Source organism: Danio rerio, chromosome 3, assembly GCF_049306965.1.
Source record: "Danio rerio strain Tuebingen ecotype United States chromosome 3, GRCz12tu, whole genome shotgun sequence".
In the NCBI taxonomy this organism is placed as follows: domain Eukaryota; kingdom Metazoa; phylum Chordata; class Actinopteri; order Cypriniformes; family Danionidae; genus Danio; species Danio rerio.
The window spans coordinates 26,725,281-26,751,580 of NC_133178.1; the positions used below are offsets into that span (position 1 = coordinate 26,725,281).

The 26,300-nt window shown below is 34.2% G+C and overlaps 1 protein-coding gene across 50 annotated transcripts in view; it reads right to left on the reverse strand.

Annotated features, from left to right (window-relative positions):
* Positions 1 to 1,830: 1,830 nt before the first annotated feature.
* rbfox1 (RNA binding fox-1 homolog 1) overlaps positions 1,831 to 26,300 on the reverse strand; it is a 445,956-nt gene continuing 421,486 nt past the window's right edge. For 15 of the 50 annotated variants that reach the window (XM_073939725.1, XM_073939875.1, XM_073939805.1 and 12 more), the window contains 3 exons: positions 13,361 to 13,413; positions 8,821 to 8,896; positions 1,831 to 3,916 (listed from right to left, as the gene is read on the reverse strand). In XM_073939725.1, the coding sequence (XP_073795826.1) occupies position 3,916; positions 8,821 to 8,896; positions 13,361 to 13,413 (130 nt within the window). In that variant the 3' untranslated portion in view covers positions 1,831 to 3,915. Of the gene's footprint in view, positions 3,917 to 4,335; positions 4,431 to 8,820; positions 8,897 to 13,360; positions 13,414 to 26,300 lie in introns of all 50 variants that reach the window. The other 35 variants (XM_073939678.1, XM_073939806.1, XM_073939865.1 and 32 more) reach the window with 5 other exon arrangements.

Here is a 26,300-nt window from a genome sequence, read left to right on the forward strand (position 1 = left end):
AAAATATAGCTTAAAGGGGCTAATAATTTTGAAAAAAATTAAAGGCTGCTTTTTATTCTAGCCGAAATAAAACAAATAAGACTTTCTTCAGAAGAAAAAATATTATCAGACATACTGTGAAAATGTCCTTGCTCTGTTAAACATAATTTGGGAAATATTAAAAAATAAAATAAATAAAAATGGGGCAAATCATTCCGACTTCAACTGTATGCACCCATCCAAGCTCAAATAGACATGAAATGTAAACAATTATCTGTGTGCTTTCTGACACCTGTGTGTGCACAAAAAAACAAAATAAAAATAAAAATAAATGTTTTTTATTATCTTTGAAGTGCACATGCAACTTTTTTGATGATGCAAATTAGTATTAAAGTTTACTATCAATCTGTGAATCTCAATGTGTACCATCTTTCTGACATTATTTTCAACTCATTTAATACTTTTGATTTATAAATATGATAATTCAATTCCTAAAAGACCATGGTCTGCGCACAAACCAACGTAATAAAAGTTGCATAGTAAACAGTTGCATTTTAGCGACATTTCACTTTCAAAAGGAAAAAAAAAGGACACATGGCTATCTGTGTGTGCACAAAAAATAATTCAATGAATTCTTAAGTTTGCTTTCATGTGAAGAGCTTAAAATTGCGTGCGACTTCAGTGATGATGCAGATTAGGGTTAAAGTTTGCTATTAATCTTTGGATCGTGACAATCCAAAATCATATATTTTTTTTCTCTCATTTAATACATTTAATTTTATAAATACAATAATAATAAAATTTTCAAAAAGCCACAATCTAAGCACAAACTAATATAGATTTTAAGTTAGAATTATTAGCCCCCCTTTTTTTTTTCTTTTTTAAATATTAAAAATATAAGTGATGTTTAAAAGAGCAAGGAAATTTTCACAGTATGTCTGATGTTTTTTCTTCTGGAGAAAGTCTTATTTGTTTTATTTTGGCTAGAATAAAAGCTGTTTTAAATTTTTAAAAAACATTTTTAGGTCAAAATTATTAGCCCCTTTAAGCTATATTTTTTCGATAGTCTACAGAACAAACCATCGTTTTACAATAACTTGCCTAATTACCCCGACCTGCATAATTAACCTATTAAGCCATCAAATGTCACTTTACACTGAATACTAGTGTCTTGAAAAATAACTAGTCAAATATTATTCATTATCATCATGGCAAAGATAAAATAAATCAGTTATTAGAGATAAATTATTAAAACTATCATGATTAGAAATGTGTTGAAAAAAATCTTTTCTCCGTTAAACAGAAATCGGGGTAAAAAATAAACAGGGGGATAATAATTCAGGGGGGCAAATCATTTTGACTTTAACTGTAAGAAAAATGTTGCAACAGTTGCGTTTGCTTGCATACTGTAGTAAAAATTTTAAATGACTTTTAGCGACGTTTCACTTTGAAAGTGAAGCAAACGTGCAGGAAGCAGCCTAATATAATTTTAGCAAAAATGTCACCACATCTTTCATGAGCCCAGGCTGAAAATAAGCCCATATTTCTTTTCTTTTATATGTGGAAATATTTGCAGGATCTGAGATCTTTCATATCCCAGATAGCGAGTGGGATAACCTAATCACGCCGCCGGAATCGGATCTTTCTCCTTCATCCTAAACACAGAGTCTTCTTAAAGGCACACAGATGACCACCTCAGACCTGGCAGCATCAATTCCACTTAACCTCCTCGGAGATGATCATTTCCCCTTCGCCTTGAGCATCGCAATGCAATTTCAGGCAATGAAATCAGATCAGAGGACAAACGCTCTCCGTCATCTGAATACAAGAAAGTTCCGAGAGCCGTTCCCGTTATCTTGAGAAACTTTATTGATGGTTATTGTTATGCAGATCATAGTGCATGCACATACAATGACAAGGAGAAAGCCTGTCCACAACACGTACTTAAAGCAGAAAGAGCAGAATCACAGCAGTGGGTAAGATATTTTTGCCAAGTTGTGTGATGTGACGCACACAGTACACAAGAGGATATTTTGCAGCCGGATAAATTGGAGCTGCTCTTTTGTTTGTATTTTTATGCAATCGAAACGTTTTATAAATACAAAATAAAGAAAAATGAGATATGTGACAAACACCTCTAATTAGGTATACTTGTAAACAACATGAAGGGAAGTCTTCGCATATGCACAGCCAAGCTGCGACTCTTCAAGAACACCTCGACAGCTTGCTTGTGTAGCACTTGTAAATGACATAGTTATCATTATTCCTATTTACATATAGATATCTTTTTCACAAGTCATATAGTTCTCAGTTTCTTGATAATCAAACAGTTTCAAAGTGTAAAGGCTGTGTTCTAGAAAATAATAGTACAAAGGATGTCACATTAAAAATGATATCAAAACGAAACACCCGAAGGAAGCAGAGAAAACGAAAGAAAACAGACAAGTGAGGAGGAGGAGGAGAAGGAGGAGAAGAAGTTGTGATGAAAAAATTGCAGGTCGTGTGTGCAAAATTGTACAGTTGACAAAAATACTATGATTATATCTACATAATGATTGCATTACTTGTAAAGTGTTGATATAAATCTGTGTATGATTCCATAAAAAATGAGACACCTTTCTCTAACAGTTGGTCTACCACACTAAATCTAAAACATTATACAGTTGTGTTTGTCGTATAAGAGAACATTTTCACTGCACAGATCAAATTTAATACACTGTTAGTTTATTTTTTCCCACTCTCAGCTTGTACAAATAAACTCTTGAGAAAAAAAAAAAAACTAAACAAAACAAAAGGTAAAAGAAACTAAATTAAAATAGAACCGGCGCTATGGTCGGCGTCTTTTTTTCTTTTTTCGTTTTTTTTTTTTTCGTCGTGTTTTGTCTCTCCCGTATTATAAAAGTCAGCATTTATATCAATCGACGTACTGGAAGTACCGTAATATATAAAAAGAACATCTCGTGGTAGGCCTAAACTAGCGAGGGGTTGGACTTAGGGACTAGATAATAGTTAAACAGTAAAATACTGTTGTGGTGAACTTTTCGGGGAGTTTCTACGAGCTGCTATGTATAGTTGGAATCTACACACGGAACACCCCAGGAACATAACCTTTGGCTTTGAGTAATGACTGATATAAGACAGCTTAAATAATCGATACCTCCGTGGTCTCTTTGACCGGCTCTGTGTCTCTGCTGTGCTCCTGCAACTACACTGACCTTTTACCACGCAGACGCCCGTATCTACTCGTACCCACCATCCCCTGCGTGCTCGTCCTCTACGCCACAGAACCCAAAAACAACTGAAACCAAAAGAACAAAACAAAGACGTAAAGGCAATGTCAACGAAAGCAGAAACCACTGGACGACTCTAGTCACTTACACTCTTACAAAATATGATAACCCCAAAGTGACTCGTATATTTATCATACAGAACTCATTTACATGATAAAGCCCTAACAATTTGTATCTTATTATTCTTTTTTTTTTCTTCTTCGTCTTTTTAAAATCTAGCAGCTCTCTAGATCACCACAGAAACCTCTACAGCCAACAATCTATGTAATCTTTAGAAATTAAAAACCCACAATATTAAAATACACAGCACAAAATATCTGAGGTATAAGATGAAAAATATCCGTTTTTGTCTTCTCTCTCTTGAGAGATGCTAAAATGATGCACTACTGCATGTATTGCAATACCCAGGCCTCTGAATTACTCCTCCTTTACCCCCACAGGAAGATTCTCAATAGGTTTTGAAATGTTTATTTTTTTTTGTCTGTTTTTATTATGATTTTTTGTAATGCATTTTTTGTTTGCTTTTAATATGGCGCGAAACGACTGTATCCACCTCGGTATATACTAGCCTGCAAAGAAGAAAGAACGAGACCCACATCATCGGCGTGGCTTCTGGTCTTGGCATCAGTCAAGGGTGCGAAAGCATTCTGCAAGAGAAGCCACGGGTTTGGACATGTTTAATTGACACAGCTCAGATGAGACCTATGCTAGCATTCAGACTGTTTGCTGTACATACTGTACCCCGCGGACGAAAACCAATCACGTTCCATCATGCAGCAAGCACACCGACACAGCTCATGCCAGAACAGATGCATTTAGCTACTTAAAAAAAAAAAACGCAAAAGGGCTGAAAGAAATGTACATGAGTTAACAGAGCAAATAATAATAATAAAAAAAGAAAAAGTCATGGATGCAGGGAGATCCGAATAATGGTCAGATTTTCCAGTAAATATCCTTAAAACAAGATAATTATATAACATTTAAATAACAAAAGATAAATATGAGAAAAAATGACGTTGTGGTCACATTAGTGAAATCTTGATAAATTTTGCTGTTGAAACTGTACCTTTCGGCTGCATTTACACTGCATGATTCAAGTGACCCAATTCCGAATTTTTCTCCCGTGTGGCACAGATCGGATATGGCCCATGTATGTGTAAGCTGGAAAAAAATCGAATGGAGTCTGATTTACTCAAATCAGATTCAGGCCTTGTTCATATGTGGAAATTTATCTGATCAGATCCGTGCCCTCGTGTCTGTAGTGTAAACAAGTAGATCGGATTTTCACCTATCAATTCGAGTCGCAAATCGTGCGTCATTAAAAACCATATCGAATGATGTCAGCTGTGATGCTCGGAACAGACTTCAGTAGAGTCCCAAACCTTACTTTTCATATACTAGAACAAAAAATAAGCATTTATATTGTTAAATAGCACAGATCATTGATTATTGCTTTTAATTGCTAAATGTTTCTTTTATATTCTGTTTTCTTCTCTGTCTTTAGTACTCCTATGTACAGCACTTTGGTCAACCTTGGTTGTTTTTAAATGTGCTTTATAAATACATATTGTATTGTATAACAACAAAAGATTTACAGTATACATAAAACAGAATACAGTCTCTACCGACTAGTTAATTTTTAAACAATAAGGGAACTATGAATTAATTATATAACAAATGCATGAGAGAAATAAGGGGAAAGGAGAGAGAAATATAAACATAAAAATGAATAGGCCTATTAAATACAAAACAATAAGCACAAATTCTAGAACTTTAAACATCACTCTTTAGGCTAATACTTTTTGTTTGAATATGCTAAAAATGGGTTTACATTTATTTACCTTTGCTTCCTTGTCCTCATTTGTAAGTCGCTTTGGATAAAAGCGTCTGCTAAATGACTAAATGTAAATGTAGATATAAAACTTTCCATTATATATTTGTGTAAAACTCAAAACAAGGTGTTTTGATTACGTCTTAAACAATGATTAAAATAATTTTGGATAATGAAAGCATTTAAAAAAATAAAATAAGTGAGCTCAAAATAAGTGAGCAACTCTTTAAACAGAAAAAGCAAGGTACCTCAATGTCACCTTTAAAATTTGTGCGTAAACGGCTTGACAGCAAATAAAATATTTTATAACCATATAGGATAAATATTCTTATAATTATTAAATAAAATAGTTCTTTACCTTAATTTGTTAAGAAAGCCTTAGGGTTTTGAGATTAATTATAATAATTATTTTATTAAAAGTATGTAAAACTTATTTAAGTTAATATTTAGGTTATTCACTGCAATTTATAATTTAAATTCTTCATGGAGCTGAATGCTCTATAAAGTCTGGAGTCATGGAGCTATAGTCTGTATAAAAAAGACAGAAAATAAACCTATGCAAACAATCCAGCCTTTATAAACTAATTATTTAACAAAAGATTATTACTCTAGTCAAATATTAGTTGTCATTTAATAAGCATGATACATATACAAGATAGAGATGGCATAAAAAGTGAAAAGAAGTTGTCTAATAATAAACCCGATACACACATGGTTGTTGTTATGCGCTGAACTCAGCCAATAGTGTAATATCAGTGTCGTCATCACAGCTCCTGCAGTTGCTCTTCTAACGTTGCACCGACTGAATTAATTGTCTGATCTCATGCACCACTTTAAGACAGATTTTGATCGGTCTGCGCAGAGATGCAAGAAATTGAACGCACCTTAAAACTATTGCATCACATGCATAAATCACGCCATGGACATTACATTAAGATGCCTAGTGGTTTAAAAAGGCCTAGATTAAAAGAAGATGGATAACAATGAGAACTATAGTAAAACAACTAACAGATTACAGATTAAACACATGAATGGAGAAAAGGGTGCTCTTTTATTATCAGCCGTCAGTCAGTGTCCCTTCTTTTTTTTCTGGTCATTGCATCTTGTCATTGCGTGCAGTGTAAATGCAGACAATCAGATTCGAGTAACTTTTAAATGATGATGTAAGCGGCTCATCAAAAAAAATGGATACAGCCACAAAATCGGAATTGACCATAAAGATCTGCAGTTTAAGCGCAGCCTTCAAGAGCTTGAGTATGTTATTTATTTATTTTCATTTGCTAACTGAGTATAGGAGTCAATTTCATATTAAATTAAATTTACAGAAGTGATTTTACAAACACAGAAAAAGCTAATTAAACTCAAGTAAAGGGTCTACTTTAATGTTTCTAATAACTTGTAAAATATGTTAAAATATGGGTGCAATAAAGTTGCGAAATCATTTAGCATACACATTCATGCATTCATTTTTCTTTGGCTTAGTCCAGGGGTCTCAAACTCAAATCGGCGGGGGCGGGGGGCCATGTCAGTGACTGACAATTCACAGGAGGGCCGTTTTAACATTCTAGCACAGAAAAAAAGTGGAAACCTGATGTAACTGATGCACTCAGAAATTCTTCCACAGAGTGTCAAAGCTCCTTCTTTTTGTTTCTTGTTGTACATATTGAAGGGGTAGTTTAAATTGATATGGAAAACATACAATTTAATAATAGGCATAATAATAATTATTATTATGTCAAAATCAATTTTTGCTTGAGCAAAAGTTTAACATGTAGTGTGAAACAGCTAAATGCAGTTTGGGTAACTTTATTGACTGTACTAGCAACTGCTCTTCTCAATATCATTATTTTTTGTAAAACCACAACAAAGATGGGAAAAGTATGTATTTATTCACATTTACTTTAACATGTTCAATTTCGCCAGCAGTAAAATTTATTAATGCACTTTTTTTTAATTCAAATCTTAATATGCGAATCAAGACAATCTATTAAATGAGACCATTTGAATCGATTATTAGCAAAATTATCATATTCACACCACCAGCATAGCGTGTAAGCCATGAAGAAGTGTTTGTACAACAAAATACAGGTGCTATAAAATGGATTATAATCAAATGGCCCTTGAATATTTACAAAAATATAGCTTTAGTAAAAATAGAGCACTTACAGACATATATTACAACATTTAAATCAGCCCCAGAAATAATCTGCATGTGATTTACTCTCAACCGCACACCGACAGAAACCGAATGTAACCCAAATATATAGTACAGTACCTTAAATGTCCAGTAGGTGGTTGGTCAAAACCACAAGTGTATATGCAACTGCACAGATAGTGATTCAAAAATATAAGTTTTGTTAGGCCGAAACTCTTTATATTTCTGTCAGTTGCGGGGCGGAGGGAGGAGGAAGGGGGCTGCAAAGGACCCGCGGGCCGGCAGTTTGAGACCCCTGGCATTGTCACTTATTTATCAGGAGTTGCCCCAAGGGAAATGAACCACCAGCTATTCCAGGATACGTTTTTTGCCCTTCCAGCCACATCACAGTACTGTAAAACACCCATAAACTCTCGCATTCACACACACTATGTCCAGTTTTGTTTACCCAATTCACTTACGTATAGCGCATGTTTTTGGACTTTGGGGGAAACTGAAGCACCTAGAGGAAATCCACGCGAACATGAGGAGAACATGCAAACTCCACACAGAAATGTCAAATGGTCCAGCCACGACTACAACCTGTCTTTCTGTGAGGTGACAGTGCTAACCACTGAGCCTCCGTGCCATCCCGCATTCATATTCATACACAAAAACATCCATATTCTGAGCTGGTTTGTTCTTGTTTTCTTTCAATACTTCTTCAAATGACTGATCTTCTAAATAAGTGACCATATGGGTGTTTACCAGTACTGTAAGGGGCTGAAAGGGCATCCGCTTTGTAAAACATATGCTGGATAAGTTGGCGGTTCATTCCCTGTAATGACCCATGATAAATAAAGGGACTAAGCTGAAGGAAAATGAATGAATGAATATGAGACTTATTAGATTTATATAAACTATACATGTTTGACCACACTTTTGAAGAATAAACTAACAAACTAATCAAATATAATCTAAAATAATTACAATTATAATAAAAAACAAGCTTTTTTACAGAAAAACTAGACAAAATAGTCAAATTGATCTTTACAAAATGCATTTTGTACACAAAGTGGACATTTCTGTGATCAAACACACACAAGTGGCAAGTCGCAATGGGCAACCGGAGACTTTCATCACGCCGTCTTTCCTCAAACTCGCTCCCTCTTTTAGCTGTTGCTACAGCACCACTTAGGTGATGGATTTAATTATCAAAATGACTAATTATTCCATTAAGGGGAGCGCTCGGCTAGGTGATATTCACAAAATTAGAAATATAATAACTAACATGCACTACACTGCCAAGAAATTAAGACATTTATCACGTTTACTGGGAGGATTAATGTGGCATTTCAGCTGCCGTTAGCACAAGAGACAAATTCAATTAAGTTTAAGTGAGGAGATGTCAGCAGTGCTAAAATCCATGCAGGAGGAAAAGGTGGGAAGAAAAGGGAAAAGAATGAGCGTACATGACAAGCGTGCACCGAGAAAAGAGCGGGGAAGGGATAAATAAAGGAGTAATGAGGAAAGAGCGAGGGGAAAAAAAAGAAAGAAAGGAGGTAGAGAAATAAATGTGTGCTCACCATGGCACCAACGCTGTATGTGGCTGCTGGAGCAAGTGCGTGGTTGTAGGGGTCGGCAGCATAAACTCGTCCGTAACTGTGGAGAAATAAAGAGATGGTCAGGTTATGGTGGTACGGTGAAAAACGCTCCTTGTACTGTATGTACAAACACAAATATCATACAATCATCTATACGACACCACAGACTGAAGCAACTACATATGGTGATGATTTGAGAGTGTTTGGAGAATGACAATCAGATGACAAGTCAGAGGAGAAAATCACACGGCTCTTGCAGTCATGCCGCACAGTTTAGAGGAAGACATCACCGTTTGAAAGTTGAAGGGCCGCTTGTGCAAGACTACACTTGGATTGATATAACAGTGCGATTGCAGCACTTACGGCTATACAGCATCTGTTTGTATGTACAAGCTTTGGCAAATTGGTATCAGGAGGAATTTTTTTGGAGTTCAATGAGCTTGCACAAAAAAGCCCTTCAATTTTTTAGTACTTTAATTTGGGCATATTGATCAAAAAGGCAAAAAAATACATCACAGGATGAAATAAACACAAAACAAACAGACCAAAGATCAATGTTTCACAGTACTTGAGCTGAAAAAATCCTAAACAGATCATTTATTCTTTATTCTCATTTGGGGCTGACTTGATGAAAATGTTGCAGGATGTTTTAGTGGGAATAAATGGATAGTTCATCCAAAAAATACAAAAAAGAAAAGAAAATTTGATGTTTATCTATTTACCCTGAGGCCATCCAAGACTTTATTCTCTTTAGTAGAACATGAAAGCAAATTTTTAGCTGAAAATGTGGTCCTTGGAGATTCATAAAAAGGAAGATGATAGCTACTGGCAGTTTGAAAGTCAAACAAACAAATAAAATATATAGAGGCAAATAAAAATTAATATCTGTAGCTCCTGATGACATATTGAGGACTAAATGAAGAAAAATGATTTATCTGTGCAAGAAACTGAATAGTATTTATTACCATATTAGATTGTTTTAGACTCACTGGGAATTGTCACTTATTGTATTGTAGTGTTATTACAATACTGGAATTCAATACCAATCAGTACCGACATTTTAAAAACGTCCATTTCCTTCTAACATTTGAGAGCTGTTGAGTGCGTTCCTAAACAGCGCTGATTTGCCATTGTGTTCACGTGCTCAACAGAAATGACTGTGATTGGTCAGATCACAAGTTCACAGAACCTACCGCTGTTTACTGAGTGTAACCACAGATACAGGGACACTTAAGTGTTTTAAAGCCATAAAGATTATCTGGCCTGTTTATAAGCTGACATATGTGCAATCCGCTTGTAAAACACCTCACCTTTCCCTGTATCTGTGGTTACACTGTGGTTGAACCGATGACCTTCATGACCAATCACAGTCATTTCTGTTGAGCACTTCAAAACAATCGCAAATCAGCGCTCAAATGTTAATGGGAATTTATGATTTTTTTTAAATTTCAGAACTGATTGGTATCAAATACCAGTATGGTGACAACACTATTGTACTGTACATGTTGCTCTAGTTTTGGTTTAATTACTTTTGTTGTCTACATTTGTAAGCTTTCGGTAATGACAAGCCTGTAGCCAGCCTGGTGAAAGTGGTGGTTCTTTTTTTTCTCAAAATGTGGACTTTTTGCAGTTATTCAAATAATTTTCTATTTAATAATAAAGTTTAAAAACTGTGTTTTTAAAGCACAATTATTATTATTTTTTGCTAGATTAGTTTGGCAGATGGTCAAATTTTTTGATATCCTAAAAACATTTTCTAAATATTTAAAATAAAGAAACAAGAAAAATAGGCTACTTATATTTAAAATACAAATTTATTACATTATATATCATGAGGGGGTAAAAAGTAAGAATCTGGTAAAGTTTTAAATTAAAAGCTGTAGCCTATTGTTATTTCATAGGCAAATAACAAACTGGCCAAAAACCTTTTTCACCAGTCAGAATTTGGGCATTTGAATCATAAAAAAATTAACAATAATGATAATAACGTAGAGATTCACAATCTTTCCAGTCTCTCTTGTAAAACGTACATTTGATAATTCATGGATAACAACAATAGCCTAACAAGTATTATAAGTAACTTTAATATGAGCTGCCTTTGGTGCTATTTTGGTCATTAGGGTCCAAGACTTGCAATAAAAGTTACTTGTAAAATGTTTTCTCTATTTAACAACAATACAGTGAAAGTTGACTTTACTTGCAGGTCTTACTTGCAGACTTAAAGTCTTTTTCTATGGACTATTTTGATAATTTATGATGGCATAACAGTCTAAATAGGACAAATGAGCTAATGTATGGGACAAATACTGGACAGTAGGGGGGTGGGTCTTTCGAAGTCACAGGATTTATTTTGTTTTAATTCTCTTGTCAAAGTGCTTTTGACTTTTATTTTAAGAACGACCACAGTTTCAACCAAAAATCTTAGCTAATGCTCTACTTATAAAGAAATCACAAGCATTTCATATGGCCTGCGGGTGAGTAACAGCAAATATTCCAATTTGAGTGAACTATCCCTTCAACACATACTTTCTGTGTGTCTTTTATCCTGAGATCTCACCCTGTTCTCCCTCAAAGTTCGAGCAGGCTGCGTTTGAAATCAACTCTGCTCCCCCTGAGCCTCGTTATGCATGCGTAATGTTTTTGGACCAGATAAACGAGCCAATCAGAGGGCAGAGAAACGAGGCGATTTGCATATTCCTCCACTCCTGGCGATTAAGAAGTTAATCCACTGCAAATTAGTACAGGCATTGTTATTCACTACACAGTCGCTCTGTCTTCATATTTCAATGCGCGGCCAAGTATTTTGTTTGACCTGCGTTATCTGTGTTTACAGGGGTTAGTTTTAATGAGTATGCAGTGCAGTGATCAAACCAGGGCTGCCTCCGCTCTTCTGGAGCTGAGATTGAAAAGGTGACCCTCAGGATATAGCACCTGGTGAATTATTCCTAAAGTATTAAGTAAGGGGGGAAAGCGCTGATTGGATGAGTCATCTGAAATGCAAGAACTGGGGGGTTTTAATTGCCATTTGAAGGACATTGAAAATATTAGCGTTTCTGCCTGCCGGAAATGCACTAAAAACTTAGACCTCTTTGTGAGTACGGCTTCCTTTTCTATGTTATATTACAGACTCCTCCTGCTGCCCATCGAGACAGGTCGAGGGCGGGGAAAAAAAGCCTTGATTTATGAGACTGGTAAGCTCTATGTTTGTTAATGAACACCAGCGACTCTAACATACGGCTAAATTAGATCTGGGCCCTGAGATACAGGTTAATAAATCTCAGATGGCTGGGATATATCTGCATTATTGACTAGATGCTCATTATTTTGGAAAATGTGTGCTCCAGCAGCGCCATTCCTCTAAATGTATTGACTTTTCCCACCAGGAGACCGTACGGACTGCATTTCTATGATTTCCTTAAACAATGCCTGGCTTTAGCCAGCTCCTATATATACGCAGCTCCTCTGATTACATCGGCTGGCGAACACGCGGCCTTCAGGGTTATCAGCAATTACTGAACCGGGACAATTAGACCATAATTTGCAAGTTTTTCAGACTCCAAATTACACATTCCAATTGTGTTTTACAGAAAACAGCTGATGTCTTCAAGAATGAGCTAAATTACAGCCTTGTTAGCATATTCATTTTGCCTGGTCGAGGAGAGAGAAAAAAGAAAAGGAAAAAAAAAGAGAAGGAAGAGATTGGGGGAAAAAAAGGGTTGTCACAAAATCAATGTGTGGACAGACAGGTCCATTTTCCGTTCGGTACACCGCGACTCAAACCAGTAACAATCACACGTGTGTCATTCCCAGGATCTAGCCACCTACAGTACAAGCCAATATGCAAGACACCATACACTACATGAGCAACCTTGATACGACAATGACAACAGCACCACACGCCTGTAAAACAATAACACAAACCAACCAACCAACCAACCAACCAAAAAAAAAGTCTCTCTCTCTCACACACACACACACACACACACACACAGACACACATCTAATGTATATATATATAGAGAGAGAGAGAGAGGAAAGGGGGGGCAATGGTGGAGAACTCAAAGGAACGATGAAACACTGAGACAGACCAAAATCAGAAAACAATGAAAAAAAAAAAAAATCACAGATTCCAAGCTCGTGACAAGCGTGTTCATTTCACTCTTCAAGGAACACATGCCTCTTCCAAGCAGTGCCATGGGAGAGAGAAACAGAAGATGAGAACTACGAATGCGATGCCTTCCAGCTATCCTCATGCAGTACTCCAAAACTACTCCACTCGTCCAAAAAAGAGCATTCAAGAGAAAAAACGAAGTAACGGAACATCTACTAATCAAAGAGAGGGGCAGAAATAAGGAGACAGCCGGGCAGTCGAAGCACTCACTGTCGAGGGTGCATAAAAAAAAAGAAGGAAGGGGGGGTAGGGAGGGGGAGGAGGGGGGTAAATATATATATGCTCGCTCCCTCGTGGGTGCATCGAGAAAGTGAGGGTGATTTGGTATTCATTTATATTTATTTATTTTACCTGAGGAGGTGTTACAAGAAATTTCATCTGCTGCAACGAAGACGAAATGATTTCTGCAAGAGAAGATAAAATTTACAATACCGCCTGCTGACTGGCTGGATGGACGAGAGGTGGGGGGAGGGAAGGGAAGGGAGAGGGTGTTAGGGTTTGGGAAAGAGGGGGGGAAAGATGGTGGCATAAATGGGGTTTAGTTCACAAGCAAAAAAGAACCACAGCTTTCTCTCTCTGTGTGTGCGGCCCAGAATCTGGTCATGGAGGGGGAACGGCATGCTTGGTGTGTGGGTTAGGGATGGGGAAGGTTGACTGGAGATGCAAATGCTGGGAAGGAGTAAAGTAGAAGGGTAAAAAAAGACATACACAGTATATCAGAGATGAGACTAAATCATAACCGGGCCGATTCAATAGAAACTGCAGCTGTGCGCGAGACGCTTTTGATTTAGCCGCTCTAGCCGTCCTCTCCTCTGTAAAACCCCCTCCCTCCATCACTATTGTTCTGTAAAAGTCAAGGAACTGCATTCACAGCATTACTGAATAGCGCTGGGATGGCCTTGAACGGTCACGTAAAGCCGGCTGGAAACACCTGAGACTGTGACCATTATACACGGATGATATTGGAAATCAAAGCAGATAATATTATACATCAAAGTGCTTGTGTCATACACTGTAAACTGTACTTGGGAGTGAGATGTGAGAAGGGAAAAAAAAGGCGAAACTGCATTCCAGACAGATTTGGATAAATTTGAAATAACTAGGTGCACTCAGTCATTTTTTTTACACTCAATAAAATGTTTAATATAAAGACCCGAATAGCACATTTTTAAAGAATATATAGAATAAATAATTACTTTGATTAGATTAAAGTGCATAAAATTTTTGAAATGTCACCTTAAACACATCTAAATCTGAATAATTCTGTTGTAAAGGGTAATATATTTGAAGCTAATATGGGTGTAAAGATACACTCAAGTCATGATTCAATATGTATCTCGATACTTTACTCAAGATATGATACAATCACAATACTGTATACAAAAAAATTAAATATTGTATCTATTAAATATTATTAAACACTGTATTTTTGATACAATATTGTATCAATATTGTTAAATATGTATCATTACTTCCCTAAAACTCATTATGAAATAATTTTATGTGAACATGTACATGTTTGTGTATAATATTTTATTTAAGCGTAATCAAAGAAAACACCCTATAAAACACTATAAATATAATAGTATTTTTTTGTAACAAAAATTTTAATTTCAAATAATTACAAAATTATATTTTGAGGTTTCTATTTATCAAAGAACAGTGTAGTTTTTGATCGCAACAATAATAATTTTTTTTAATTTCTATATGGCTGCGATAGAACACAATAAAAAAACATTAATTACTTGAAGTAATTGTAAAAGCACATTAAATTCATGACATGTAACCATAAAGACCATATATTAGACAATATATTTGAACTAGGGGTTTAACAATACACTCAAGTCATGATTCAATATGTATCTTGATATGTTATTATCTCAATATTGTATGCTAAAAAAGGTTTAATATTAGTAATATTATCATTATTTCTCTAACATTTGGTAAATGTAATACATTTAATACTTAAAGATGGAATTGGAATTTTGGGGTGAATTATGACTTAAAACTTATAACTAATAAAGTAAGCTGACTCTTGGATGAAAACCCTCAATAATGTGCATCATATTGTTTTTTTATAACAAATATTTTATTTCAAATAAATGCAAAATTATATTTTAAGGTTTCTATTTATCAATGAATAGTGGATTTTTTGATTGTTAAATAAAAATGCTAAATCATCGCAACAATAACAATATTTTTTAATTTCAACATGACTGCCATAAAACAAAAAAAAAAAAAAAATAAAATCCTTAACCACTAAAAGTAAAAGCACATTAAATTCATGAAATGTCACCATAAAGACATCTACATCTACATAAATCTGTTATGTAATGTATTAGCCAAAATATTTGAACCAAGTAGTTATGTAGCATTACACCAAGGTAATGATTCAATATGTATCTTGAGACTTTGTACTCTCGATATTATATTATTTCAATATTATATCCTCAAAAGGTTTAATATTAGTATTATTATCATTATTTCTGAAACATGTGGTATATGTAGTGCATATAGTACCTGAAGATGGAATTGGCAGATCGGGGGTGAATTATAACTGATAACTAAAAAAGTAAGCTAACTCTTGGATTAAAAAAAACTCAATAATGTGCATCATATAGTTTACATTAGCAATAGGATTCATTGCATTTCTATACAGCAATTTCTGGATATTACGATGTAGCATTACTTCTCTAAAACCCATTATAAAATAGTTTAATGCGAACATGTCCATATTTGTGTATAACTGTCTGAATAAAGATTAAAGAATAATCTTTTTAAGCATAATAAAAGAAAACACTATATATATATATATATATATATATATATATATATATATATATATATATATATATATATATATATATATATATATATATATATATATATATATATATATAAAATAGTATTTTTTCTAACAATATAATAATGAATTTTTGGATTGTTCAATAAAAATGCTTAATCATTTCAATATGGCTGCTGTATTACAAAATGCAAAAACATTAACTATAATTATCGCAAATCATATTAATAAACCAACCACACTGAACTATTCAGCTGTATGTGTTCATGAATCAACAACTCGCTCACTGATGACCTGGTCAGAATAAGTATATAATGAATATAGAGAATGATTCACTGGCTCAAATGATTCAATCATAAGTCTTCACTTCATTGATTCAAGTAATCTGGTCAGAGTGAGTTTGCAGTGTAAGATTCACTGGTTCAAATGATCAAGTTAGAGCAAATGTGGTCAAAGTAAGTGTCCAGTTAACAAGTCAATTATTTAAATAATCTAACCAGAGATTGTCCTCAGTTATCGATTCAATGATTCAAATGATTTGGTCAGAGCAAATCTATAGTTGAAGATTAACTGAATTCATTCATCAAGTCTGAATCAAAATGAAGTAAGAAACTGGAGATGCTCTGAGCTTGAGTGTGATCAACTGATGTCATGAAAAGCAAGATATCAATGCTGAATTTTATGATTTATTTCACCTTTATATCATCACTATCAGTTGTTTGTGAAGTAAATATGATGTAAAGGGCAAAATGTTCAAACCCACTGTAAGACATATTTTTTTATAACTGTACAAACACAGTATATTTTATTTAATAACAATAAAAAAAACTACAATATTTTTATAAACCAAAATAATTATTTATAAACTTAAAATAATATATAATGTTATAATAATTATATATTTATAATAATTATTTATTATTTATAAACCTATAATGTATTTTCACTTTGCACGCTGGAATTATCAAGAAATATCAGTAAAATTATCAGTAAAATATTTCATTGAAAAAAAAAACATTAATACTGTATGTAGAGATTTAATATTTAGGTACATTTAAAAATCACTTCTGCACCTAAGTAAAATTGAAAAGAAGTGCTTGATACATTCACTGGAGTAATCTTTTACCACATCATGTGATTTCTGTTCTTCAACCAACACTGAACCTATTGAGTGCACCTTTAACTTTTGAGAATCAGTTATTGCTTTCAATCATATTCAACCCAAAAGAAACACATAATATACAGTTGAAGTCAGAATTATTAGCCCCTCTGAATTATTAGCCCCCTGTTTATTTTTCCCCAATGTTTGTTTAACGGAGATATTTTTTTAAAACACATTTCTAAACATAATAATTTTTAAACTCATCTCTAATAACTGATTTATTTTACCTGAGCCATGATGACAGTAAATAACACTTGAATAGATATTTTTCTAGACACTTCTATACAGCTTAAAGTGACTTTAAAAGGATTAACTAGGTCAGTGGTTCTTAAACCTTTTTCATCAAGTACCACCTCAGAAAAAAATTGTCTCTTCAAGTACCACCATGATGAGCAGTATTGAAATACAGTAGCGAAGTGAGCCCGATAAAGCAGCTACAGCTCTGCACAGTTAAAAAATGTGGCAGATTTATTCCTATTATTAAGAATATTTATTATTGTCAGCCACTTTAAACATTATAAAGAGTCTGAACATTAACACTGCACTGTGCTTATATGTAAAAAACAAAAAATAAATAAATAAACTAAAAACGTCAACATTTAAATTTAATTGTGCTTTTAGAGGTTAAAATGGTAGGTTACAGTTCTTAAAAAGTAAAAAAAAAACTAAAATTCTGTACTTAAACACTTGGAAACATTGCCTGGACCTTAGAAATATACGCTATATATCAACATATTTATATATAAATCATTTTTGATCAATTTTGAAATATATGTAACATGTATATACATATATGACATAATTGATTCCTATGCATACCACACGTACCACAGTTTGAGAACCACTGAACTAGGTTAATTAGGTTAACTAGGCAGATTTGGGTAATTAGGCAAGTTATTGTAAAACGATGGTTTGTTCTGTAGACTATCGGAAAAAATATAGCTTAAAGGGGCTAATAATTTTGACCTTAAATGGTCATTAAAAAATTAAAACCTGCTTTTTTTCCAGCTGAAATAAAACAAATAAGACTTTCTCCAAAAGAAAAAATATTATCAGACATACTGTGAAAATTTCCTTGCTCTGTTAAACATCATTTGGGAAATATTTAAAAAAGAATTTTAAAGAGGGTAATAATTCTGATTGCAACTGTAGAATAAATAATTATCCTTAGCATTGTTGTAAATGAAAAAAAAAAAGAATAAAACAAAAATGATTCTTCGATAGCAAACAGGATGTGGATAAATGGTGCATTCTGGGTAAACAAACGTGACTAGCTTGAGCTGTATCATTGGTTGCGTTACACTGACTTCATGAGTCACTGCACAGGTATGACAAATGATGTGTCACGGCTTGATCTCACGTCTAATTAGAGACATTGGCCGCCATATTGCCAGGCCCCTTTTTAATTGCCGCTTGCAGCTATATTTAATAACTAAATGAATCATTCACTCCCGCTAAGCATTCAGATTGAATCGGCCCTCTTAATCATGTTAGGGGGCTTGTTTTTGAATACAATGCTCTATTCGGCATGACAGTATTGACCGTCCCAAAGCACACGCGCACACACACACACACCCACCCACAAATACTCTTGGGAGTAAAGCTCAATGCAGACATGCATCTAAACACATGCATTACAATGGTGCACTTTGCATATTTCATAATGTTTAACAAAACTATATGTGTATTGCCTTCAGATATGACCATTCATACACATTACAGAGTAAACATGCACTTTATGAAGACGCTTAAGTCACGAGCACTTCATATGATCAGCAGTAGTGCACTGAGCTACTATATAGCTGACATTCAGTATTTATTTCTATAATGGAGTGTTGAATGCTAGGACACATATAAATATATAGCTTCTCTACTGCAATCAACAGTCGCAGGCACTTCCAGGCAAAATGCAGACATTTGGTCAACACATTCAGCGGTGTAAAGCACTTGAGTAATTGCACTTCATTCTTACAAAGGAGTATCATTTTTGGAAAAAGGGTACTTCACCTAAAATGAAGTAATGTTTGTATAATAAATCTAAGTCTGTCATCACTGACGATATTTATTACTCATTAATTGTATAATAATAAAGTATTATTTAATTATTATATTATATTATATTATATTATATTATATTATATTATATTATATTATATTATATTATATTATATTATATTATATTATATTATATTATACTCTTATGATGGATGTAAAAAAAAAAATCTGAAAAATTAAATGAAAAATTACAATGCATTAATATATTTTATACTCCACAATTTAATCCTTAAAATATACTATTTATATCTATAATAATACTTAATAATACTGAGTTTTTATATTGTTTACTACTCTTGGCCTCCAGCACAACATAATACTTCAGGAATCATTCTAATATGCTGATTTGATACTTAAACATTGTATATTTTCTTAAACATTATATATTTTTATCTTCTTGAACAATTGTGGAACTTATATATTTTTTAAAATTATGTAAATCTTTTTAGGATTCTTTGATGAAATAAAAAACGAAACAAAAAGAAACAGCATTTACTTTAATTAATAAATACTCAGAAGTCGCTTTTCATAAAATCCATTCTTACTGAATGAAATAACTATTTCGAATTTTAGAAAAGCGTACATTATTATGTTTCTGAACTAACAAGTGAAATTACGTTCCTTTGAGTGTTTTAAATAAAATGCAATTTGCTCACGCAGCCGTGTTCTTCATAATTCATCCTCATAAAGAGACTAAGAGACATCGACATAACCTTTGATCCGAAGCTGAGCTTCTTAATCACATCAACCACTGTTAACGACAAACACTTGAGGCTTTACATAACTACATTCAAGTGTCAACATGTCCTCAGAGAAAAGAAATTGCAGTTTTACTTTATTCAAGTGTATTTATAGGCTTCACTCGGTTTTCATGGTCTTCTTTAGACATTCTGTTAAGTAAAAGTAAGTGTCAGTAAACTCTCAATAGAGAAATAGTAGACTTTTAAGTTAGAGTTAAAACTATAGAGTAGTGTTGGGTGTACTTAGCCAGAAATTAACTAGTTAGTGTAATTAAATTACTTCTCTGCTAAAAAGTAAAGTAAGGGGTTACTTTTGAGTCATTTTTGCTTTACTTTTTCTGACCTGGCTGAGGCTTGATCTCTTTTTGAACTTGCACAGTTTTAAAAAAAAAAAAAATTTAACCGAGGAGTTAATATTTATTCATTCATTCATTCATTCATTTTCTTGTCGGCTTAGTCCCTTTATTAATCCGGGGTCGCCACAGCGAAATGAACCACCAACTTATCCAGCAGATTTTTACACAGCGGATGGCCTTCCAGCCGCAACCCATCTCTGGGAAAGAGTAGTTAATAATACACTGTACATAAACCTTCATTTACCATAAAAAAAAAAAAAAAAACATAATAGAATTAATGTAGTATAATGTTAGCTTCTGAGAACTTCCTGACCCCAGAGCTAAACATTTCGTATTTACAGAAAGTTTAAAGCAATTTGTTTGCTACTTTTGTACTTTTTGTCTTACTGTCCATTCAGATAATCATCTTTGCATCTTCTTCATTGCGCTCAAAATAATGACAATATTTCCATTGCAGAACTGTCTTAATTTCTGTCTGTTCCTGCATTCTCTCATTGAGTATGGGATTCAACTGACTACAATCATTTTAATTCAGCATTTAATTGAATAATTTTTAAAAAGCGAATTAACTAAGCTAAAAAGTAACTTGCAATACATTTTATAAAAAGTAACTAAAATATTATTACTTAATTTTGAAAAGTAACGCATTACTTTATTCATTACTTAAAAAAGTAATATTATTACGTATAAATTAAGAAAAGCAGAGTAATCGTATTTTTATACAAATACATTTAACAAAATAATTACAGAAAAATTGAATTGAGAAATTAATTCATGAAAAAAAAGGTACAAATTCAGAGAACAACAATAATCTGTAAATTTTTGTTATTCAGATATTTTGCTAAATAATAAAATCTTTCAAGTACGGAAGGATAGATTAATCCGACAATTGTACATGCTTAAAATACATTAAATGTTTTAGGAAATAAATACCAATATATGTAAGAAATAAGATGAATTGACTTTGAAACACTTTGAGTTTATACATATGTTGTTTAAAATGTAAGTGTTCATTTCATTCATTCATTCATTCATTCATTTTCTTGTCAGCTTAGTCCCTTTATTATTCCGGGGTCGCCACAGCGGAATGAACCGCCAACTTATCCAGCAAGTTTTTACGCAGCGGATGCCCTTCCAGCCGCAACCCATCTCTGGGAATAAGTGTTCATTTCTTTAAATTTAATTTACTTTAACTTGTTCAACAAAGCTCAAAAAGAATTAAGAGTAACGTTTCCATATGCATAAATGAGATTAATGTGAATTTAAGTAGGCAATTAAATTACTTATGTAGTTTGTTTTTCTTTTCAGACAAAGTAATTATAAAAAAAACTTTGAATTTAGTGATGTAACATTTACATTTAGTTATTTGAGCAGACATTTAGCAGTCCAAAATGATGTACAATTGAGGTAATTAGTAATTAGTGATAAGTAATGATTAGTAATAGTTAGTAATTAGTAATGTATTACGTTTTTTTAAGTTACTTCTCCAACACTGTGCTAGAGTTACAAGCATTTGACATGTATTGAAAAGTTACTTGCAGTCAGTATATAGAATGTATCATAAGAAACCAACTAAATAAATTGTTAGCATATTCTACTATTACTCTAAACCTGCTAGTTGACACAGAGTAAACAGAATATCTAAGCAGGACCATCAAAATAAAGTGTTACCAATTTTTAATTAAGCAAAATCTCATAAATATAATTCCCCAGTGCTTTGTACACCCCTGAGCGTGCCTGATACAGTATGTGTTAGCATCGTAATGTGCTAACAAACTGAATAAATGGCCTTTGTTACAGAGTATTAAAGAGTAGTCCTAACATCCCGCGCAGCTGCTGCCCCAGTCCTGAGGGCCAGAAACAAGCACACTGTGTCACCTCGACCTTTCCTGAACAAGCGTCACCAGGACAGAGGTCAGCTAATGCTAGTATGAGGTTGTAGGAAGTGAAGCTACCATATAACCCACATGACCCCGGCCAGCAGCTCTTCAGATGGGACCGGCTGAGCCTCGAGCTCTGAGAGAAGACTTCACAGAGAGAGAAACAGTCCAAACTCGGGCCTCACGGCAGCACCTCCAGATCTGAGAAGAGCCAGTGACAAAGAGCAGATGCTAACGGCTAATGACACTAGCGGCAGGACGGCAGGGCATCAGAGTGCAGCTCTCTGTTAAGATAAAGCTTTAGGGTATCGATATCCGCCACCACAGAAGACAAGAGATCAACTGCAGTCAAAACAGTCGCAGGATTAGCCCAGATCAGAGATGATATCTTTCACACGCGGCGATAACATCTAACAGCGCTGAGAGGTTATTTTAATGGAGGCAGACCAAACGATTAAACTCCAACTGTCTAAAAACGTTACTCATCGGGGCATGAATAATTTATTTTTATGAGGGAAAAGAGATTATAAGTCATTTACATTGCAAATAAATAATTCAGAGGTTGTACAAAAATGTAAAAAATGTATGACTCCTCAATAACAATCATCTATAATCTCTATTATGAAAGACTAGTCTTGTGCAAACTAATTTAGCCGGAATTTGTGTCAGGAAGCTAATTTGTATGTCGCGCTGCACTTTTCAATTTCCCAAAGCTGCTGTTATTCTCAAAATGTGTCTAAGGGTAAACAAAATAATTCAAATGTTATTGAGAGGCCTCTTCATTTGCATAATCAATCAAGCAGGTTTCTGCAGAGAGCTAAACAACATTAAGGAAACTTTTTGAATTTAATCAGTTGGAGCATTAGCATTAGCTCTGCCTACTGGCAAAGCAATGACTACTAGTATAACTACATTTTTAATTCAAACTGAACCACAGGCAATTTTGGGGGTTCATAGAACTTAATGAAAGAAAGACTTAGATCTATATTAGTGATATAACAGTTAAAGCAATGGCTGAAACACATCATTCACTTATGTCTGCTGCGAGGGACGACTTATATGCGCAGATGCTTGATACTGACGCTTGGGGACTTTTCAGATCCATAACCTTAAGCATGAGCAATGGCACAACTGATATTCAGCTTAGTCAGCACTACAAAAAAACCCCTCTCATGTCACTAGATATAGTGTCACCGCAGTCTGTTTCCTGATAAATGAAACAGAATCCATGTTAAATAAATCAGAAAAGATGTCTATCTTTTTTATGTTAGTGATCTTGGTGATGTTAGTCGATATTGAGACATTTATTGAGCAAATATTTTTAATTAAGTCATTTTATGTATCAAGCTGTCCATAACAAATTAGGCAGAATGGAAGAGAATTTTTTTTGGCATCAAGTCAGCATATTAGAATGATATCAGAAGGATCAAGTGCAGGGGTGAATTAAGCGAATTGAGAGCCCTGGGCAACACCAGCCTTGGGGCCCAAGTCTTGATGCACCCTTTCTACTTTTAATGAATTTTAGTCTATTTTATTTATTTATTTTTTATTATTTTTACAATAAAATATAGTAAATATTATATTTATAAATTTGACTGCTGGACTGATTGGGTGTGGTGGATATTTTATTTCAGAATATTATTATTACATAACATTGCATTATTATAATAATATTATATTTTAGTGTATATTAAATAATACTTAATTATGTAAAAAAATCTCACTATACAAAATATGACAGAAAACAATGTTATATATAGTTTTTAAGTATCATTTATACTTCTAGATATTTATTCTGGGCTCCCAGCTTTCCTGGGGCCTTAAATGGCCGCTTACCTCTATTATTAGATAAATCTGCCCCTGATCATGTGACAGTTAAACTCTGTGTTAATCACATGCTGAGACTTTTATTTCAGTATGTTGATCTACTTCCAACTGAAAAAAAATATTGAGTAGGGGGCGGGTCTTTCCTTTTGTGCATCATTCTCTCATAGCAAATTAACGGTAAGAGGGGCGTGGATAAGAATTCAGAAGCAAATGCTCAGGCTTTAATTGAAGATTACCAAAAATAATCTTTGTTTTTCCAGTTGATTAACTTGCTAGAATAAATTTTTCCCTTAATGAATAACAATGTGCGCTCGGCAAGTAGAAACAGTACATTCTGATTTCGCACAGACTTTAAGGTGGCAATAATGACCCTATAACGACCCCAATAAACGTTATAAATAAATAAAGAAATATATATATATTGAATAATAAATTGAATTTCTAAAAACATTTTTCATGGAATTTGTAATGAAAATTACAGTGTAAATAGTGTTTAGTTGACTTCACTTATAAATGAGTAAACCTGTTGCCTTATAATTTTTAACTTAATAAACTGTGCATAATTATACAAATTAAGTTTAGTCAACCGGTCTAAGTTACAAGGAGTTTTATGCAGTTATTAAATTAAAGTCAATTTGTTGCTTTTAAGGCAACATGTTTACTCACTTTTACAAAAAATAAAGTACCTAATTCCTTTTTACAGTGTATTTTAAAGACATAATATATTTAACAATATTGATACTTTCTCCTTTATTTAAGTATTTATAACTATATTTAGCTATACAACAGAAGCATAACTGAGCATAAGCTCATTGGATTACATTTGATAAGAGTGAAAAAAAACTTTTATGGGCTTTTTGTCGTTTTCCAGTAAATAAAAACTACATAACCTTAAATGAACAGTTGCCACAGCCATATCACCCTGAAGCCCAAGACTAGTTACTCAATGAAGCTAAGCAGGGCTGAGCCTGGTCAGTACCTAGAAGGGAGACCACATGGGAAAACTAGGTTGGTGATGTAAGTGAGGCCAGCAGGAAGCCAGCAGGGAGCACTCAACCTGTGTCTGTGTGGGGTCTATTGCCCCAGTATAGTGAAGGGGACACTGCTGTCAGTTAGCACCATCTTTCGGATGAGACGTTAAACCAAGTTCTTGACTCTCTGTGGTTATTAACCTATGACATTTCTCATAAATAGTAAGGGTGTATCCCTATTGTCCTGGACAAATTACCCCCATCAGCTCCCCATCATGGCCTCCCAATCAACCCCATCCATCGAATTGGCCCTATCATTGTCTCTCCACTCCATCTATAGCTGGTGTGTGGTGAGCGCACTGGCGCCATTGTCCAGTGGCTGCTGTCGCACCAAATAGAAACACATTTATTTTGAATTATTAATATAATATCATTATATGATCTATCATAATGACCTTGAAAGTAAAATGATCTTAGTTTAACAATGCTCTGATACGTGTACTGGAAAAAATACTATACCTGAATAAGAAAACAAATAAAGTTTTAGCATACATGGATTGCGTTCCAGTTATTAGAAATGAAGAAAATGAAACTGTTCCCTGCTTAACACTGAGAAGCCTTTTAAGCTGAGAGTAACTGACCTAAGAGACAATCAGACTACTGCTATACCATCAAATATTTCTCATAACAAGAAGCCACAGAACAGCAACAAGGGGCCTTGGAATCGATATTGTGGTTTCTTAGGACGGTCTGATTCTGATCTCTAAGGACAGTCTACCATATTCATCCAAAACCGGCCCTGCATTTGAGGAGGACACATGTGGTTATCGAACCACACCGATCCCAGTGCAACAGTTACAAACACTAAAGACTCTACAACATGCAGACATCGGAAAAGTGCATTCAGGTGCGATCCGGTCCCCGTTTGCAGCTAATGATCCACTTTACACACTCACACACACATAAACAAACACTCCCGTGATGATTACATAAACATGTTGTAATGACGATGAGCATCACTCACAACCACAACCGGTCCGGGTGTGATTCACAGCACACAACTTATTAACGCATGCAGGGACACCGTTGACAGATTATGACAGCGCTGCTCGGATGACATGATAATCAAGTGTTGCTTCATCGAGTTATGGCTGCACAATATCAGTCGTTACATGACAGCATTACGATCATTATTTGCCATTAACAGTCATGAGCAGATATGCTTTCGTGTCATGCGAATGTTTTACAATCACATCAAGGCTTTGAATTTGCTCTATTCTTGATTGCGTGCCATCTGCAATAAGCTTACACTCACAATTGACATGAGAGAGAGATAGAGAGAGAGAAAGAGAGAGAGAGAAAAAAATAGGGAAATCAAAACCAGCCAAGACGACTTCCTCTGGTCGCCCTGCCAAACAGGCTTTTGTCTCATCTCTGAGGAACTGTCAGGTCTATCCCACTTCATTCTGCAGTTACAGTTGCTCCGCCATTGGATGC